General features: G+C 38.9%; 2 protein-coding genes across 2 annotated transcripts in view; both read right to left on the bottom strand.

The window, feature by feature from the left end:
• LOC113046750 (uncharacterized) overlaps nt 1–8,329 on the bottom strand; it is a 30,426-nt gene extending 22,097 nt beyond the window's left edge. The window contains exon 1 of the mRNA XM_026207702.1: nt 8,110–8,329. The gene's annotated coding sequence lies outside the window, so the exon portion shown is untranslated. The remainder of the gene's footprint in view (nt 1–8,109) is intronic.
• A 536-nt stretch (nt 8,330–8,865) lies between these two features.
• On the bottom strand, nt 8,866–19,068 carry LOC113046753 (nuclear body protein SP140-like protein). The gene is made up of 16 exons (XM_026207703.1): nt 18,914–19,068; nt 18,535–18,705; nt 17,370–17,544; nt 17,057–17,263; nt 16,770–16,889; nt 16,555–16,688; nt 14,753–14,809; nt 14,614–14,662; nt 14,314–14,529; nt 14,093–14,232; nt 13,933–14,001; nt 10,454–10,581; nt 10,259–10,367; nt 9,976–10,050; nt 9,699–9,842; nt 8,866–9,546 (listed from the first exon to the last, which is right to left on the bottom strand). Exons 2-16 carry the CDS (start codon nt 18,694–18,696, stop codon nt 9,466–9,468), a joined length of 1,866 nt encoding a protein of 621 aa, XP_026063488.1. The 5' UTR covers nt 18,697–18,705; nt 18,914–19,068; the 3' UTR covers nt 8,866–9,465.
• Between the last annotated feature and the right edge of the window lie 337 nt (nt 19,069–19,405).

Below are 19,405 nucleotides of genomic sequence, written 5' to 3'. Positions count from 1 at the left end.
TTGAACTCATGCCTTCAAAGAACCTGGAGCCTAAATCCAGTGCCTTAGACCCCTCTCACAAGCTGCACTGTAAGGATTATCCATATCCTCCTAGACATAAGGGGCATCTGAATGTTCATCACAGGGGTCCATTGCTGATTGATAAAACCAGCAGCAATGAGATGAAATGGGCACAATTGCAACTGCAGTAAATTAAGCCAACAAATATGACCTTCACCTGTATGTGAACATACTCAGAAGGCTTATACCAACCCCCCAAAATTGTAAGCATTAGTAAGGGTTTATAAAATGCAAATAGTAAAAACTGACCTTCACTAGTAAGCGAACATACTCTGCAGATCCAAATTTAATAGAAGAATATTCACTATTTTTACATTGATATATTTCTGATATAGAACAGAATTACACCAACAATGCATAGCTTAGCATACTAGCTAGCTACAAAACAATGCAATGGAGATACTACCATGAAGCAATAATGCCAATTAACCACCACAATTCACGTGGACACAAGCCACCTGCACCACTTAGTTGATTAATTGAATGTTGGATAATCAATTGTAATTTTATTTTCCTACCTGTACCTGGTCTCTGAGGTGAGAAAGGTAAGAGAATGAGCCAGAAGTTCATCCTGCTTTAATAGTCCAGGAAGCTCCACCTCCAAGGTCAGATCGTGATGGTTTAGGGTGGCATTTGGGACAGGGTCATTCTTGCTCTGTCCTGCATAGCATACGTGAATGCGCTGATAACAGGGTGCGCAGAGGTATACAAATACATATGTTGACAGGCAGGTAGGAAAGTCAATTAATGGTTGAGCATTTATTAGTCCTACTCCTTCCACAGAATATATAAATATATATAAATACATTTATACAACTTGACTTAATGATAGCTATAGGGATGTGAAGAGACTTTCAACCAGCTTAACAAAAACTGTTTCTAAAGACAATCACCTGCACCTTCAAATGTCAAAATATCATGTGGTGTGACCGTCTGGTTGTTTTGGAACATTTCTGAAATTACTCAAAATGTATTCAAATGTATTTGCAAACCTGTACAAAATTGCAATGCATTTGTATTTAAATTTAGACCGTAATATACAAACAAACATTGTACCATTTGATAAAATATCATGTGGTGCGACCATCGAGAAACAACCACTTTGGGATGCATAGACACATCAAGGAGCCATCGCCAACCACTCACCATAGGCAGCGAGTTACTTATTAACATGCAGTCAAGCGCAAACTCCAGAAGTCATTGTCTAATGTAAGAAAGATGTTCATGCTGTCATCTCAGAACCTGAGCCAGCAATCCTTGGCAAAGATCCCCCTGCCCCCTTAGTTAGTGTTGCTATGTCCAACAAGCCATGCCGCTTTCATGCCACACATGATGTTATCACACAATGAAAAATACAGCAAAGAGGAAACTGACAACATGCCGCCAGACAAGACAGAGCAAGTTACTTTAAAGTAGCTTTAAAATTTGGCCATTTTTTAAAGAGAGTCAAACAATAAGTACCATTTTGTGGCTCTTTAATGTGTCGTGACAGATCACTGAAGTTCCTCAGTTCAAGCGGCACCAATCATCTCTTTCTCTTTACTAGTTATAGCATACAATAAACATGAATGAACATCAGAAAGCATGTTTTGAGTTCAATTGCACTTAAGGTGTAATCTACTCTCTTGACTGGTTTGTTTGTTAGAAAAAATGGCAGATTTGGCTTTATGATTGGTCAGATCGAATTGGTCAGACCAAGCAGTATGATTGGACAACTCAGCAGTCAAGATTGTGCTAAAAGTTCAGAAATAACTGGGGATAAAGAAATGCCTGCAGTTAACGCCACGTGCCACACTTTCACACAGACATACTGACGTCACTTCCTGTTTGTTGTTGACGGCTGTACTGCGTTTGAGCTCCGTCACTATCTTCTTTTCATTGACTATTTTTAACTTAAAAATAAATTTTATACATCATCGTTTCCGTTTATATAACGCGTGAATATATCCTCTATTGTATTCTACAACAAAAACAATCAGAGCGCCTCGCTATCACTAGTTTTATTCTGATCTCCTGGGTCCGCTATTAGCTTTTAGCCAGTTAGCATCAGCAAGCGTGGTTGCTGCTAACTGCGCTTACATTGCTAATACTCTATTCACACACATTACCACTGCTGTACTCACTGTTACTTGATTTAATGGCGGATGAATGTCTCCACTCTGTGCAGCTCGAGCTCGAGGCCGTGGGGAAGCAGATTCGCGACCTGGAGGTAAGACAGGCCCAACTGAGAGAGCGGAGAGCCGCGCTGGAATCATCCCGGGCTGACGCTCACAAGTCCGGGGTAAGTATACAGCGTGCTGTTAACAGTCCCATCACATCTACTCCGTGTGTTTCTCTGCGCAGGCCCGGTGCACCCAGGACGCGATCTTCCCAGATGTCCTTCACTGCGACGCCGGGACACCACGGACCCTGGGTGCATCCACAGCGGAGGACGCGAGCTGGGTCCCCTGCGACGACTTCTCCCCCTCCTGCCTTCGAGATCTCCATCCAGAACCGCTTCGCTCCCCTCCGCGAGACAGGACGCGACGCTGTGATCATCGGAGACTCCATCGTCCGACACGTAAGTGCTACGTTAGCTGAAGGTAAAGTGCACACTCATTGTTTGCCTGGTGCTCGTGTTCTCGATGTTTCTGCGCAGATACCCGCGATCCTGAAGGACGACGAGAGCCCCAAAGCGGTCGTGCTTCACGCCGGGGTTAACGACACCATGCTGCGGCAGACGGAGACGCTGAACAGGGACTTCAGGGACTTCTGATCGAGACGGATCGCAGCACGACGCCCGCGGCGATGATCGTCGTGTCAGGACCACTGCCCACGTATCGACGAGGACACGAAAGGTTCAGTAGACTTTTTGCTTTAAATTAATGGTTGTTGTCATGGTGTAAAGAACAGAAACTGCTATTTGTTAATAACTGGAATCTTTTCTGGGAGCGTCCTAGACTGTTTCGCGCTGATGGATTACACCCCAGCAGAATTGGAGCGGAGCTTCTCTCTGACAACATCTCCAGGACACTTCGCTCCATGTGACTAGTAAAACAATTCTCAAATAACCATTATGATGAGTTTTGTTCCACCCGCTTAAATGCTAAAAGTACTTGCGCTGTAAAACCTATTAAGACTGTGTCTGTTCCCCGAATAGTGAGGTCAAAATATAAATATAAATATAATGTAGGATCTAGAAAAAATCTTATCGTAATTAAACCAGAAAAATGTAAAGTAAATGAACAAAAACAATTTTTAAAGTTTGGGCTCATAAATATTAGATCACTCACACCAAAAGCAGTTATTGTAAATGAAATGATCACAGATAATAGTTTTGATTTACTCTGCTTGACTGAAACCTGGCTAAAACCAAATGATTATTTTGGTCTAAATGAGTCTACTCCACCAAACTACTGTTATAAGCATGAGCCCCGTCAGACTGGTCGTGGCGGGGGTGTTGCAACAATATATAGTGATATTCTCAATGTTACCCAGAAAACAGGACACAGGTTTAACTCTTTTGAAATACTTCTGCTAAATGTTACTCTGTCAGACATGCAAAAGAAATCTAATTTATCTCTTGCTCTGGCTACTGTGTATAGACCACCAGGGCCGTATACAGAATTCCTAAAAGAATTTGCAGATTTCCTCTCAGACCTTCTAGTTACAGTTGATAAGGCGCTAATCATGGGAGATTTTAATATTCACGTTGATAATGCAAATGATACATTAGGACTTGCGTTTACTGACCTAATAAACTCCTTTGGAGTCAAGCAAAATGTCACCGGGCCCACTTATCGTTTTAATCATACACTAGATTTAATTATATCGCATGGAATCGATCTTACTGCTATAGATATTGTACCTCAAAGTGATGATATTACAGACCATTTCCTTGTATCGTGCATGCTGCGTATAACTGATATTAACTATATGTCGCAGCGATACCGTCTGGGCAGAACTATTGTTCCAGCCACCAAGGAAAGATTCGCAAATAACCTGACTGATCTATCTCAACTGCTATTTGTACCCAAAAATACACATGAATTAGACGAAATTACTGACAACATGGGCACTATTTTCTCTAATACATTAGAAGCTGTTGCCCCAATCAAATTGAAAAAAGTTAGAGAAAAACGTACTGTACCATGGTATAACAGTAATACTCACTCTCTCAAGAAAGTAACTCGTAGTCTTGAACGCAAATGGAGAAAAACTAACTTAGAAGTTTTTAGAATTGCATGGAAAAACAGTATGTCCAGCTATAGACAGGCTCTAAAAACTGCTAGGGCAGAGCATATACACAAACTCATTGAAAATAACCAAAACAATCCAAGGTTTTTATTTAGCACAGTGGCTAAGTTAACAAATTACCAGACGCCACCTGATTCAAATATTCCACCAACGTTAAATAGTAATGACTTTATGAATTTCTTCACTGATAAAATAGAAAACATTAGAAATACAATAGCGAATGTAGATTCTACAGCATCTAACACTTCAGTTTCATCCATCGCACCCAAAGATAAACTGCAGTGCTTTACAACCATAGGACAGGAAGAGCTAAATAAACTTATCACTGTATCTAAACCAACAACATGTTTATTAGATCCTGTACCCACTAAATTACTGAAAGAGCTGTTACCTGTAGCCGAAGAACTGCTTCTCAATATCATAAACTCGTCGTTATCTTTAGGACACGTCCCAAAACCATTCAAGTTATTAGAGGCGGTTATCAAGCCTCTTATTAAGAAACCAAAACTAGATCCTAGTGTACTGGCAAATTATAGGCCTATTTCAAATCTTCCATTTACGTCTAAAATTTTAGAAAAAGTTGTGTCTGCTCAATTGAGCACCTTCCTACATAAAAATGATCTGTATGAAGAATTTCAGTCAGGTTTTAGGCCCCACCATAGCACAGAAACTGCACTTGTTAAAATTACAAATGACCTGCTCCTTGCGTCAGACCAAGGCTGCATCTCATTTCTAGTCTTACTTGATCTTAGTGCTGCGTTCGACACCATAGATCATGACATACTCATAGATCGATTACAAAACTATACAGGTATTCAAGGGCAGGCTCTAAGATGGTTTAGATCCTACCTGTCCGGTCGCTACCATTTTGTTTACTTAAATGGGGAGTCATCTCATTTATCATCAGGAAAATATGGAGTGCCACAAGGATCCGTCCTAGGTCCCCTTCTATTTTCAATATACATGTTGCCCCTTGGTAATATTATTAGAAAATACGGAATTAGCTTCCACTGTTATGCTGATGATACTCAGCTATATATCTCAACGAGACCAGATGAAACTTCCCAATTATCTAAGCTAACAGAGTGTGTTAAAAATGTAAAAGATTGGATGACAAATAATTTTCTCCTAGTAAATTCGGATAAGACAGAGATACTAATTATTGGACCAAAAAACACTACACAGAATCTTGTAGATTACAATCTGCAACTAGACAGATGTACTGTTACTTCCTCTACAGTCAGAAATCTGGGTGTTATATTAGACAGCAATTTGTCTTTTGAAAATCATATTTCTAATGTTACAAAAACTGCATTCTTCCATCTTAGAAACATTGCCAAGCTACGAAACATGTTATCTGTTTCTGATGCAGAAAAGCTAGTTCATGCATTCATGACCTCTAGACTGGACTATTGTAATGCACTTCTAGGTGGTTGTCCTGCTTCGTCAATAAACAAGCTACAGGTAGTCCAAAATGCAGCAGCTAGAGTCCTTACGAGGTCAAGAAAATATGATCATATTACCCCAATTTTACAGTCTCTGCACTGGCTACCTATTAAGTTCCGTATCAGTTACAAATTATCATTACTTACCTATAAGGCCCTAAATGGTTTAGCTCCAGCGTACCTAACCTTCTACCACGTTACAACCCATCACGCACCCTAAGGTCACAAAACACTGGACTTTTGGTCGTTCCTAGGATGGCAGTAGAGCTTTCTCACATTTGGCTCCCAAACTATGGAATAGCCTTCCTGATAATGTTCGGGGTTCAGACACACTCTCTCTGTTTAAATCTAGATTAAAAACACATCTCTTTCGCCAAGCATTCGAATAATGTATCTTTTAAATTGTGAGTGTAGTTGCATCTGATCAAAGGTGCTTTTTTATTCATTAGCTTGGGTTAAACTAATTTTACTTTGTTGGATCAGCAGCTATGCTAATGATGTCTGTATTTTGTTTCTATGTTTCGCCACGGGATTTACATCCCGTGGTAACTAGGATTTACACAAGCTCCAGTCTGGATCCAGAACACCTGAGAAGAGATGATGCTGACCCTCAGAGGACCTCAGATGATGCTAACCCTGAATCAACAAACAGAACTAACAATTATTGCTAAATGTGTGACTGAATCATATAATAACTTAATTAATAATATTGATAGTTCATCGTCTAGCTGACTACGTCTTGTATTATTATTATTATTATTTTTATTTTTTCTAAAATCCTGTCAAATGTGCACAAACTACTAGCTACTACTAAATATTGTAGAAACATAATTTTCTGTAAAGTTGCTTTGTAACGATTTGTTTTGTAAAAAGCGCTATACAAATAAACTTGAATTGAATTGAATTGAACATACCATATACCCATAGGCAGCATGATGATCATCACAACAAGGCCACATTATTTGTTAAAACTACATGTATTTCTGATGAGGAATGATTACACTATTATAAATTGTTCTGATCAAAATGAAATAAATATGTATTTGTTCAATTGTCTCCATTGTCAAGTTAAATAAAATGGTGCACTCAACGTTTGCGATGTGATTTCTATACAAAATACAGTGAACAAAATAATAAATGCAACACTTTTGTTTTTGCCCCCATTTTTCATGGGCTAAACTAAAAGACCTGAGACTTTTTTATGTACACAAAAGGCCTATTTCTCTCAAATATTGTCCACACATCTGTCTAAATCTGTCTTATTGAGCACTTCTACTTTGCCAAGATAATCCATCCACCTCACAGGTGTGGTATATCAAGATGCTGATCAGACAGCATGATTATTGCACAGGTGTGCCTTAGGCAGGCCATAATAAAAGGCCACTCTAAAAGGTTCAGTTTTATCACATAGCACAATGCCACAGATGTTGCAAGTTTTGAGGAAACGTGCAGTTGGCAACTTGGCATGCTGACTGCAGGATCGTCCACCAGAGCTGTTGCCCTTGAATTGAATTTGTATTTCTCTACCATAAGTCGTCTCCAAAGGCGTATCAGAGAATTTGGCAATACTTTGTAGAGGTGTTCTCTTCCCAGATGAATCCCGGTTTTCACTCTACAGGGCAGATTGCAGACTACGTGTATGGCATTGTGTGCGTAAGCGGTTTGTTGATGTCAATGTTGTGGATCGAGTGGCCCATGGTGGCAGTGTGGTCATGTTATGGACAAGTGTATGTTATGGACAACGAACACAGGTGCATTTTATTGATGGCATTTTGAATGCACAGAGATACATTGACGAGATCCTGAAGCCTATTGTTGTGCCATTCACCCACTAAAAATATAAAGCATGTAAAGTAACTGAATTAATTGTAATACAAATTACGGTCGAACAACATTAGCCTACATTTTTAAGGCTATACTAGATGGAAAACACTAACATCACTTAATTTGAGATTTTAATATTAATGTATGTGTACACAACATTCTTAATGTTTGAACAATTGCAATGGATATTATTTTTGGAATTAAAATTGGCCTGTCCTTTTACATCATAATTAATTACCCATTAGCTAGTTGTCATGTAGTCTAGTTTTTTGTTGTGCTTTTTCTTAAATAAGAATAATAAATCCATATCCTTTAACAATTTGTTTTAGACTTAAAGAGTGAAAGAAGTATGGATGTAAGGAAAACAGACAATTCTTTTCTTGTAAAACGTGACGACAAGATCGCGAACTCGAAAGCGAAAGCGTTCGAAGCACGGTTTATAACACCAAACGGTGAACTACTTAATTTGGAAAACGACATGTCTTCAGTTACACACATTCAAATACTACTTTTTAACAGGAATAAGCATTAGCTTGGCAGTTACCTCAAAATCCTTGGATACAGCGCTGTATTCAGAATTATCATCCGAGTAAAGCCACCACGAGAAAGTGGGAGGAGAATCACGAGGAGCGCGTGCAAGACTGAAGAGGATGCGCGGATCTTCGCTTCAGTTGTTCTTTTAATCATACCTTGTGTTTTTCATAATTCAATAAGACTAACGTTTAATTTACAAGAATGCATATTTTTTATTTATACTTTGTACTCCAGTAAACGAATCGGTATAGCTCTTCCAAACAGCTTTTATTTTTCTGCTGAAAACTAGTGATATTTTGAAGAATGTTGATAAACAGTTTTTTTTTTTTTTTTTTTTACTTTAAGTGAGTAACGTTAAATGACGATTTACATTTTTTGGGGGAACTATCCCTTAAGGGGCAACGCAGGTGTAATACAAATATTTTGTAAAATTTACTCGACCAATTTACTCGTCAATTTACCTGACCAAGTGTATCTACACATAGTCTACTCTGTCATCAAAATGCCCCAAACACAAAAAAGCTACAGAACAAGAAGAAACTACACACAAAAAATAACTAAGACAAAATTTACTATTAATAATAAACATTAAAAAAATCCGCATTTTTACATAAAAGTATTGATCTATTTATATAATGACCGTTTATATGTAGTAATAAAAAAAAAACAGCAAATGATACAAACAAAATGCTACAATACATTTTGATGTAGGTATTTAATGTGAATTGTACAGTTTTTATTGTTACAATTTTTGTATAAAAAAAAAAAAAAAAAAATCCAAAGCCACAAATGAAAATAAAAAGAGAGAGAAATAATTTTTTATAAATAAATTTAAAATTTGATTAATTTCCATAAAAGGGTGCAAATATCTGCTCTGTAGTGTTTTTAATGCTGTGTGTTTGGTGGTGGGGCTGCTAGTTTTCTGAACAATGGAAAATGGAGCAGGTCAGAAAGGGTGGTCAGATTATTTAGGAACCTATTTACAACAACCATTGTACTTGCAGTTACAGAAATTACACCCTTCACCTTTAAAGTACCTAAACACTGATAGTCATCAAGGTCTATATGGAGTAGAAGAAAAAAAGTTAATAGTAGCGGATCTTCTGTACTGTCATAATCTAATTACCATAAGTATAATGTTGGGAATGACATAATCGCTCACTGCATTGGAAAGATGGCATTACATAAAAAGTGTTAAACAGCAAGTCCTGTACTGCATCCGTCTATTCTCCAAACCACTTATTCTTCGCAGGACTGCAAAATTAAAAATGTTATACATATTATATACATTATAATGAGATCTAATGACTATTTGAAGCTAAGAAGCTCTCAACTGTATCTTCGAAAGACTTGTAAAAGAGAGCTGTCATTGGATACTGAAGATTTTCCGGAACTCTTTCTCAAACATTTGTTTCAGCCTGGCACCCATTCGGCCAAACTCATTGTCCTTTAGAAAACAAAATAAATAAAAAAATGTGTCAAAAATAAAATGTAATGTATGAGTCCACGTATAAGATTGCAAAACAACTTAATTTTAACAAGCTATTGATCTGCATTTGGCAATTGATTTATTATGTAACATGTTTCAGCGACTCTTACCTTATTGAACATGCTGCAGTTGCTGAAAATGAGCTGAAAGTCAGAGACGAACGCTCCTACCGTCTGATACTTTCTACTGTCCAACTTCTGCTTTATTCTGTCCAGCCACATCGGCTGAGTTATGATCTCAGAGTATCTGCACACCTGGAAGTCATTATAAATATAAAGTCATATTTTTCATCTCTTATTCTATTTATATTTTACATTAAACTAAGGCAAGAAAAGAGTAATGGTCACATGTAAAAGACAGCAAGAAGAAAAAAGGAGGCAATCTCACTGTTTGTCGTGGATCCTCAACAAACACCTTCTGGATGTCCTTTCTGTACACACATAACAGGAGGTAGTGGCAGTGCTAAAGATGACAAACAACACACATATCCACAGTTAGGCCCATAAATAATTGTTTCTAAACCTGCTAAGACGTCTATGTAGGCAGCACTTTAGGGGACTGAAGGGTGTTACAAATTATGAGCACCTTTAAATGTTTGTGTAATATCTTCTATATAAAGGTGCTGAATTTTTGTGTGTGTGTGTGTGTGTGTGTGTGTGTGTGTATTTACCAATATGTATTGAGACACTGGGGCATTGAAAGCTTCTTGTTCAGACATGTTATTGGAGTCAAGCCACTGTTGATTGTTTCTTAACACGCACAAGGTACAAATCCATTCCCTACAAGCAAACACACACATACAGGATGAATGTTCAACATACATACTTGCTAATTTAAAGGTGTTCAATATGTTTTTCTCTCTCACCCAGGTGAGTCTCCGTGTACAGCTGGTAGGTGACAGTGTGAATGAAAAGCTCGTGGACACTCGTCACAACACACAAGATCTCCCTCAGAGTGACACACATAACACTCGTCATCATTTTTCTGGGCCAGCTAGTCACAGGATGACATGACACAACATTTTATCACCATCACAGAAATAAGCTCAAATGCATTTGGCTCTTCTTTCTTACAAACTAGTTTTGATGTATAGGAAAATAAGCACAATATGTCAGTTATATTTCACCACAAAAGGGGTGGAAAAATAAAATTTGCATCAAGAAATGTAAGCTTCTTGTAAGTCCAAGAATTATTATTATATATATATATATTTTTTTTTTTTACTTTAGTTTCATAACCATTAAAAGGATAGATAAATTAAAATTCATCACTTACTCACCCTCCACTGTTTCAAATCCAGTGCTGGGGGTAACGTATTAAAAGTAACGTGAGCTACGTAATCAGATTCCTTTTTTTAAGTAACTAGTTTACTTAACTTTACTTTATATAATTCAGAAGTAAATATCCGAGTTCCCTTTCAAAGGTCACTTCGATGCTGCGGTGACGTCACCACGTATGGGAACACCTTCGGTGCCCTATACCATCCCGCCAATCCTATTGGCCAAATAGCGCTTGGCACCGCCCCACGCATGCGTACACGTATATATACGTGGTGCCGCGCGCCATTTCACTCAGATTTCATTCCTTCAGGAAAGCGAAAAGAATCTTCTGTGCCCTAAAAATCATCTTGCGTTCTCCAGCGATTCTTACGAGCAGTCTAACTCCTCTCCGCGGACGCGATGAGTTTCAGAAAATGCAAGGAGCCATGTACCAGGTACATCGTGAAGGGGGATACTCATGACAGGTGTGTAGTTTGCCTAGGTTTGCACCACGCACAGGCGGCGCTTACCGGACTTTCCTCCAACGAAAACAGCAATCAGCCGCTTTCCGCCAGCTGATTCCACGCAGTCTCAGGGAGGTTGAACACCGACAGGCGCCCGCGCGTTCTCGCTCAACTACCTCTCACCGCCAGCGAGTAGCCTCTCGGGAGTAGCCTTCACCTATGGCGCCCCCTCGCAAAGACTGGGGCCCTAAGGTTTTTCCAACGGCTCAACGTAAGCGTAAGAGGCGTAAGAGGTTAAACCTGAGTTTGACGGCTAATGCCTCTCCTTCTGGGGCACCTAATAGCAGCTCCTGATCTTTTCGCTGCTTGCCAGGGACTGTGCCCTCCGCTACAGAGCGCTGTTGGATCGCTTTCGCGCATCCAACACTCTTATTGCAGTCCCCATGCTCAAACTCTGACCATATCGCCGCAAACAGCGCCTTGAACAGCATTGGATCGAGCTGTAACGCCAAACGCTCCCTCAGACACTCTGCGCAATCCAGCTTTCTGAATTCGAGGGGCGATTCAAGGGTCCTGCACAGACGGCCCGTTTATGACGGCTTGCTCAGCCGCCGCTCTTTCGCTAGCGGCAGAGCCCGATATTCAATCTGTTGGCCTAATTCCTGCTGTGGACACGTTTCAGGATTATGCACAATGAGATGCAACGACTCTTACGCATACACTTCCCCTGTGCAAGAACGCCACGAGCTTTTCGTGCCCGGACGTTTAACGTGTGTGACAGTGTTGCAGGAAACGGACATTTTGAGACCGCTAATATTGTTTTGGGCCACGTGGGAACGCTTGCCCAGCATTTCTCGATGGGTGTTACGCACAATTTGTCACGGACAAACCATTCAGTTTCGAAGAGGCCCGCCTCCTTTCCGCGGAATTCTTTCCACGGTGGTGAAACCGATGGACATAGCGGTGCTGCGATGGGAGATGTCGGCTCTGCTGAACAAAGGGGCTATAGAAGAATTACACCAAAAGTGTTGTTGCGACCAAGGCCTAATTATGTCCCTAAGGTCGCATCTAATCCCTTTTGCTTTCAGCAGGTGGTCCTGGAGGCTTTATCCCCTGCTGTAGCGGAGTCTGGAGATCTAAGACTTTACCCTGTGAGAGCTTTAAAGACTTATGTGGATCGTACTGCCCCATGGCGTGAGTCTTACCAGCTGTTTGTCTGTTTTGGACATAAGAATAAAGGCTATGCGGTTACAAAACAGTGCATGTCCCATTGGCTGGTGGAGGCAATATCCTTAGCCTACGAGGAGAGCGGGCTCGCATCGCCCTTAGGAGTTAAAGCTCATTCCACGAAAGCAGTGGCTTCTTCTCAAGCTTTTTTCAGTGCATCTTATATGGATGATATCTGTGCTGCGGCAGGTTAGTCCTCACCGAGCACTTTTATCAAGTCTTACAGTCTGGTTGTGAGGATGGCTCCTGGCTCCCGGGTTCTTTCCGCTTGAGCAGATGCTTCCTTGGATCCCAGCTATCAGGTAAGTCAGGCGTTATGGTAATGCGTTCCCATACGTGGTGACGTCACCGCAGCATCGAAATGACCTATGAAAGGGAACTACTCGGTTACGTATGTTGCTGTCCTGGCTGTGCCATACCTTGATAGCATTCTTCTTCTTCAGTCATGAAATCTGAGTGAAATGGTGCGCGGAACCAGGTATATATGCGTACGCATGCGTGGGGCGGTGCCAAGCGCTATTTGGCCAATAGGATTGGCGGGATGGTATAGGGCTTCAGACATTTGTCACACCAACGGTGTTCCCATACGTGGTGACGTCACCGCAGCATCTCGTTCCCTATTCAGGGAACCATGGTTACATAAGTAACCAAGATGTTACTTTTTCAAATAAGTAATGCTAGTTACTTTGTTTTCCCATGTATTGATTGACAGCTGTCATGTTGTCATAAGTGCAGAGGTTGTGTCTGCACTGTGTGAACATGATGTTACTGATGTTCTAGACTAAATATAAACATGTATTTACTTACTTCACCTGAACAAAAACAAACTCAGTATTCATCAAATATTAATAAAAACAGCCAAGTGCAAACTCAATATATTATACAAACCTGCAATAATTCAATGTTAAATAACACAAATATTTTTTTTATAATAAAAACAAAAAAAAAGCCTTCCCAGATTTAAAAAGTAAATTAACGCATTACTTTCCAAAAAAAGTAACATGATTAGTTACTTTTTAGGGAGTGATGCAATATTGTAATGCATTTCCCCAACACTGTCCAAATCTGTATGAGTTTCTTTCTCCTGTTGAAAACAAAAGAAGATATTCTAAAGAATGTTGGTAACCAAACAGTTGACTGACTTCCACTGTATTTTCTCTCTACTATGGAAGTCAATAACTACAGTGTGTCAGCTGTCTGGTAAAGAACATTCTTTAAAATATCCTCTTTAGTGTTTAACAGAAAGAAAGGAACTCATAATACAAATTTTTGAATAAATGACCATATACACATTAATGTGCATATTTAAAAGACAGTTAAGAGTTTAAGTTAATATAAATAATTTTTATGATGACTGCTTATAAAAAAATATTTCAGGTAGAGATGTTTCTCACCAAGTCTTCCTCTCGAGTGCTGCATTTCACACATTCACACAAAAGGGAATGGATGCGCAGAAACTTTTTCTAGAATTGACAAAAAAAATATATATATTATATATATATATATATAATTAAATGATTATACTTTTTATATGCTATCGTTCCCATTTGTTACCTGGAGTAAAAAGTTAATTGTTTTTCCATGGCACAGTATATCTTTCTTCCAGAGTCCATCAGCGAGAGTCGGTTCCTGCTTTACAAATTCCTCCGGCGTGAACCATTTTTCCTCAGTACGTATACACTTCCCACGACTCCCTGCAACACAACATAAACTTAAAACACTTCCCACTCAAACCTTTAACAAAACAAACACACTGCTGCACACAAATAACCTACCTGACGCAAACCTGCATTTGTATAGAGTCCCAGTGAGTGAAACACAGGTGACCGGTAAAGAAGGAGCCTGGAAAACAGACAGATCTGCCATGTCTTCTTCTTCCTCCTCCTCATCCTCAACTCTCCTTCTAAACTCTGTTCCTTCACCCCTCCCTCCCTGCTCCTGGAAATCTTCAGAATCACTTTCCTCCATTAAACTAGAGCTTGTTTCTAAATCTTTAGGAATAAAACACATTACTTCATTCAGAAAGACAGCAGAAAGCGTTTGAATGAGCGAGGATTATGGGTACCGGTACTCACCTGAACTGGAGCTCTCAGATGAGCTGACTGGAAACTTCTTATTCATGTTCTGCAGGAAGGAACAAAGTCACTAATGAATGTCAAATGAAAAAACAGAGGAAAAGCAAAACCTGACATTGCACATAGAGAGACAAAGTACTTTTTGAACACAGGTTCTCTTTCTCCTCTCCGTCGGTGGACACCGAAGATGCTCCTCCTGAAAAAATGAGAAAGAAAGTGATACAGATGAATATGAGGGGTCTGCTGTATTTATTTAATTTAATATATTTACCTCATATGCTATAATTAAAGAGTCAGTACAAAAATATGTGCTGTATTTCTGTTGCTTTGTATTAGAAGCACAGTCCTGTTACAAGCTGTAAGCTGCTAGTTGTATAATCAGAAAAAATAGTTACACATTTTTTTTAAAAATAGTATTTGTACCAATTAAATAATTAAATAAAAATGCCACTTATATGTTCATTTGTCCGTGCAAATTAGATCTTAATGCTCTAACCCTAACCACACATAAAAATGAATTATTGATTAACAAATAAAACAACCTGTAAATAAATAAATATATATATATATATATATATATATATATATATATATATATATATATATATATATATAGAATATCATCAAAAAGCTTTATTTATTTTTCTAATTCCATTCAAAAAGTGAAACTTGTATATTATTTTCATTCATTACACAGACTGATATATTTCAGAAATATGATATTTTTTAAAATCTTTGCCAACTGAAAAGTATGAGCATGTACAGCACTTAATTTGGGCGCCTAAATTACTGCAGCGATGCGGCGTGGCATGGAGTCGATCAGTATGTGGCACTGCTCAGGTGTTATGAGAGCCCAGGTTGCTCTGATAGAGGCCTTCAGCTCTTCTGCATTGTTGAGTTTGGCATATCGCATCTTCCTATTCACAATACTCCATAGATTTTATATGGGGTCAAGGTCAGGCAAGTTTGCTGGCCAATTAAAAACAGGGATACCATGGACCTTAAACCAGGTACTGGAAGCTTTGGCACTGTGTGCAGGTGCCAAGTCCTGTTGGAAAATGAAATCTGCATCTCCATTAAGTTAGTCAGCAGTAGGAAGTATGAAGTGCTCTAAAACTTCCTGGTATACAGCTGCTTTGACCTTGAACCTCAGAAAACACAGTGAACCAACACCAGCAGATGACATGACACCCCAAACCATCACTGACTGTGGAAACTTTACACTGGACCTCAAGCAACGTGAATTGTGTGCCTCTCCTCTCTTCCTCCAGACTCTGGGACCCTGATTTCCAAAGGAAATGCAAAATTTACTTTCATCAGAGAGCATTACTTTGGACCACTCAGCAGCAGCCCAGTCCTTTTTGTCTTTAGCCCAGGTGAGACGCTTCTGATGCTGTCTGTTGTTTAAGGGTGGTTTGACACAAGGAGTGTGACAGCTGAAACCCATGTCTTGCATACGTCTGTGTGTAGTGGTACGTCTGTGTGTAGTGGTTCTCCAGCTGCAGTCCACTCTTTGTGAATCTCCACCACATTTTTGAATGGGTTTTGTTTCACAATCCTCTCCAGGGTGCGGTTATCCCTATTGCTTGTACACTTTTTTCTACCACATCTTTTCCTTCCCTTCGCCTCTCTATTAATGTGCTTGGGCACAGAGCTCTGTGAACAGCCAGCCTCTTTTGCAATGACCTTTTGTGTCTTCCCCTCCTTGTGCAAGGTATCAATGGTCATCGTTTGGACAACTGTCATCCCCATGATTGTGTAGCCTACAGAGCTAACGCATTGACTAACTATTTATCAAAATGAAAAAGTTAATTTAAAAACGTGTATAAAAAGTATTTGTGACGTGTAAAATAAGTTTACAGCAAAACTGAGGACAATTTGCAAAACCTTTTAACAAAGATCCCATGAATCCCAACAATCTGTCAGTGCTTGCATTATTACCTCTATGAGTTTCTTAAGTGGTGTGTTTCTGCAGCGGATGCTGGATTTCCAGTTTTTGCACTTTTCCTTCCCCGCAAACTTCTCAAAATCAGCTGGGGTGAACCAGCGTCCATGGGACAAAATACACTTTTCCCCTACAGAAGACAAGGAAAGTATGCATTCAGACCAAACAATCCACCCCACCAAAGAGAAATAGCAAAAACTCGATAGTGAACCTTTATGCAGTTTTTCCCGATAGAGAGTGCCTTGTTTATCCCCACAGGTTACAGGCAGATGACTTTTATAAATAGGCCACGTCCAAATCTCCTGCTTGTCTCCTTTCTTCACAGGAGATGCTGAGAAAGAAAGAGAAGATGACACAGATCAGGAGAGAGTGAAAAAACAGGAATAGGACATCAGGCACCAGGAAACAGGATGCATGTGTTAGTAGTTATTATATTATTATAGTTTTTATCATTTTAATACAATTTGTTTTTGGATCTGCTATAGTTCAGGGACTCACAGAATGTGGGTTTTTTGACTGGTTTCCTCCGCTTGGGTGTGGAAGTAGAGGAAGGACCAGGACCATCACTATCCTCACTACTTCTGTCATCTTTACTTCCCTTTCTTTTGTACCTCTTCTCCTTCCCTTTCTCTGCTTTTTCTTCACTCTCTTTCTCGTCTGTCAGTGTCTCAACATCCGGAGGTTTTTCATAGAGTTTGAAAGTGCCTGGGACAAATAAAATAAAAAAAAAAAGTTACTGTACATATTTATGCATTCTTGAGCTATCATAGTATAGTTGCTGATAATACTGTAATTTAAAAAAAACACAAACCGTCCAGCAGACTGTTTCTGAGGATGCGTAGTGTTGGGTACAGCTGCAGGATATGATCTTCAAACACACAGCGCCAGAACTGATGCATGTACTGAGGTCTCTTTTTCTCCACCCAGTCCAGGACCTCATAAAAGCCCTTCTCCTTCTGCTCACGAGAACGCATCTTTTTCACAGTCTACAGACAAAGACAGAGAGAAAGATATAAAGAAAGAAGCAACTATGATCAGATGTATCAAGCCTAAATATGAAAAAACAATGAACTGACACACTATAACCATTTTTTTCTTAAAGTATAGTGGAGGTACCATGGTAAAGTGATGGTATCTGATAGTACGTCCCATGAATATTTTTAAAGAAATTAATACTGTAATTAATAGTTAAAAAAAATCTGTTTCAAATAAAATGCTGTCTTTTTTACTTTCTATTCATCCAAAAACCTGAAAAAAATGACTGTATCCACAAAAATATTAAGTAGCACAACAGTTTTTAACATTAACAGAAAACAACAACAACAAAAATGTCTGAGAAGCAAATCAACATATTTAAATGATTTCTGAAAGATCATGTGACACTGAAGACTTGAGTAATGAAGCTGAAAATGCAGCTTTACCATTACAGAAATACATGACATGCTTAAAATATATATAGTGTTTGAATAATATTTATGTTATAATATATACGTAATAACATTTTACAGTATTACTCTCTTTACTTATTGATCACATAAGTGCAGCATCTTGTGTATCTCTGGTGTATATATACAACATGGTAAAGCCACAGCTTTTGCAAAGATACTATGTGGCATGTTGAAAATGTGATATTGATATTGACGTTTTGCCAAAGTCCAATTAGGGTGCAATGTCCAAAACCAGCTATGATACAATGATAAAAAGTAGTGCATGCCCCCAAACATGGTATTACTATGGTTAAATGCCAAAATAAACTATATCATCATACCACACGAAAAATATCATGGCATTACCATAGTATATGGTATTACCAAGTTACCATGGTATTACAGTAGAACTTTTTGTTTAGTTTCTGAAATAGCGCAAGTTACTATAGTAGAGTACTATATATTGTCCTTCAGATAGCTCTATAATGAAGGTAAAAAGCACAAGGTGGGTGAGAGAGAGTGGGCATGTAAGGGTGGGCGTGTTTATACCTCAAACAGTTTCTCTGGCACCAGATCGTGGTCGCGCAGCTGAGTGAGGAGTCTGTGCGGTTGCTCTATGCACGAGATCTCCGTCTTTTTCCGGTGGAAGAAAAACAGCAACTCTTCATTCGTTAGAAAGTCTAACGGGTCCATTTGGGCATTGACTCCCATTAATTCGATCTATGTGACATGAAATAATTTTAGAGACTTTACAAACAGCATGCAGATTAATATACAATGAAACAGATATAGTTCATTGTCAAATAACATTATTATAAAGCAATGTCTCCCACTCTTGTACTAACTGAATAGGCCAGAAATGTTATGTACGGATGTTTTGCAGACATTAAACGCAACAGTTGCATATTTGACTCGTGTGTAACGTTACCTGTCATCGGAGGAACTGTCTGGAAGAATTTGTGTATTTCTGTACTTGACACGACGAGTAGTAAAACAGAAAGAGCGGTTTCCAAATCTCCCGCCTGTATAGAGAAAATGTGGCTCATAAAGTCAGAACGCGGAAGTGATGTAGGGAAAGCGAATGTTACTGAAGTTCCGCTAACCGGGCAGTGTTGCCAACTTAGCAATTTTGTTGCTAAATTTAGTAACATTTCAGACCACCCTTGCAACTTTTCCTTCCAAATGCACCTAGCAACAAATTTAACTATTAAAAAAAATTTATTTGCCAACTTTTGATAAGTGACTCAAAAACAATAAAATAAAAAGACAATAAAAGGGAACACATTTTACATCCAAATTACTATGGAATTACATTTGCTTCAATAAAAATTAACGTAACTTTATAAAACTGAACGTAATTTTTTTTTTCAGTTTCAGAGACTATCAAAAATATGCCTTTACAAAAGAAGAAAAACACAAT

Source organism: Carassius auratus, chromosome 28, assembly GCF_003368295.1.
Source record: "Carassius auratus strain Wakin chromosome 28, ASM336829v1, whole genome shotgun sequence".
Taxonomy (NCBI): Eukaryota; Metazoa; Chordata; class Actinopteri; order Cypriniformes; family Cyprinidae; genus Carassius; species Carassius auratus.
Note: the sequence above shows the minus strand (reverse complement) of the source record. Positions and strands in the feature narration are given on the sequence as shown.

What these genes read in the sequence shown, in the direction of transcription:
- LOC113046753 (XM_026207703.1), bottom strand. Translation starts at nt 18,696, where the DNA reads ATGGGAGTCAATGCCCAAATGGACCCGTTAGACTTTCTAACGAATGAA. An exon ending in CAATTAACTTTTTACTCCAG is followed by an intron (nt 14,002 to 14,092) that starts GTAACAAATGGG and finishes TGTCAATTCTAG; the next exon opens with AAAAAGTTTCTGCGCATCCA. An exon ending in TTGAGGATCCACGACAAACA is followed by an intron (nt 9,843 to 9,975) that starts GTGAGATTGCCT and finishes AATGACTTCCAG; the next exon opens with GTGTGCAGATACTCTGAGAT.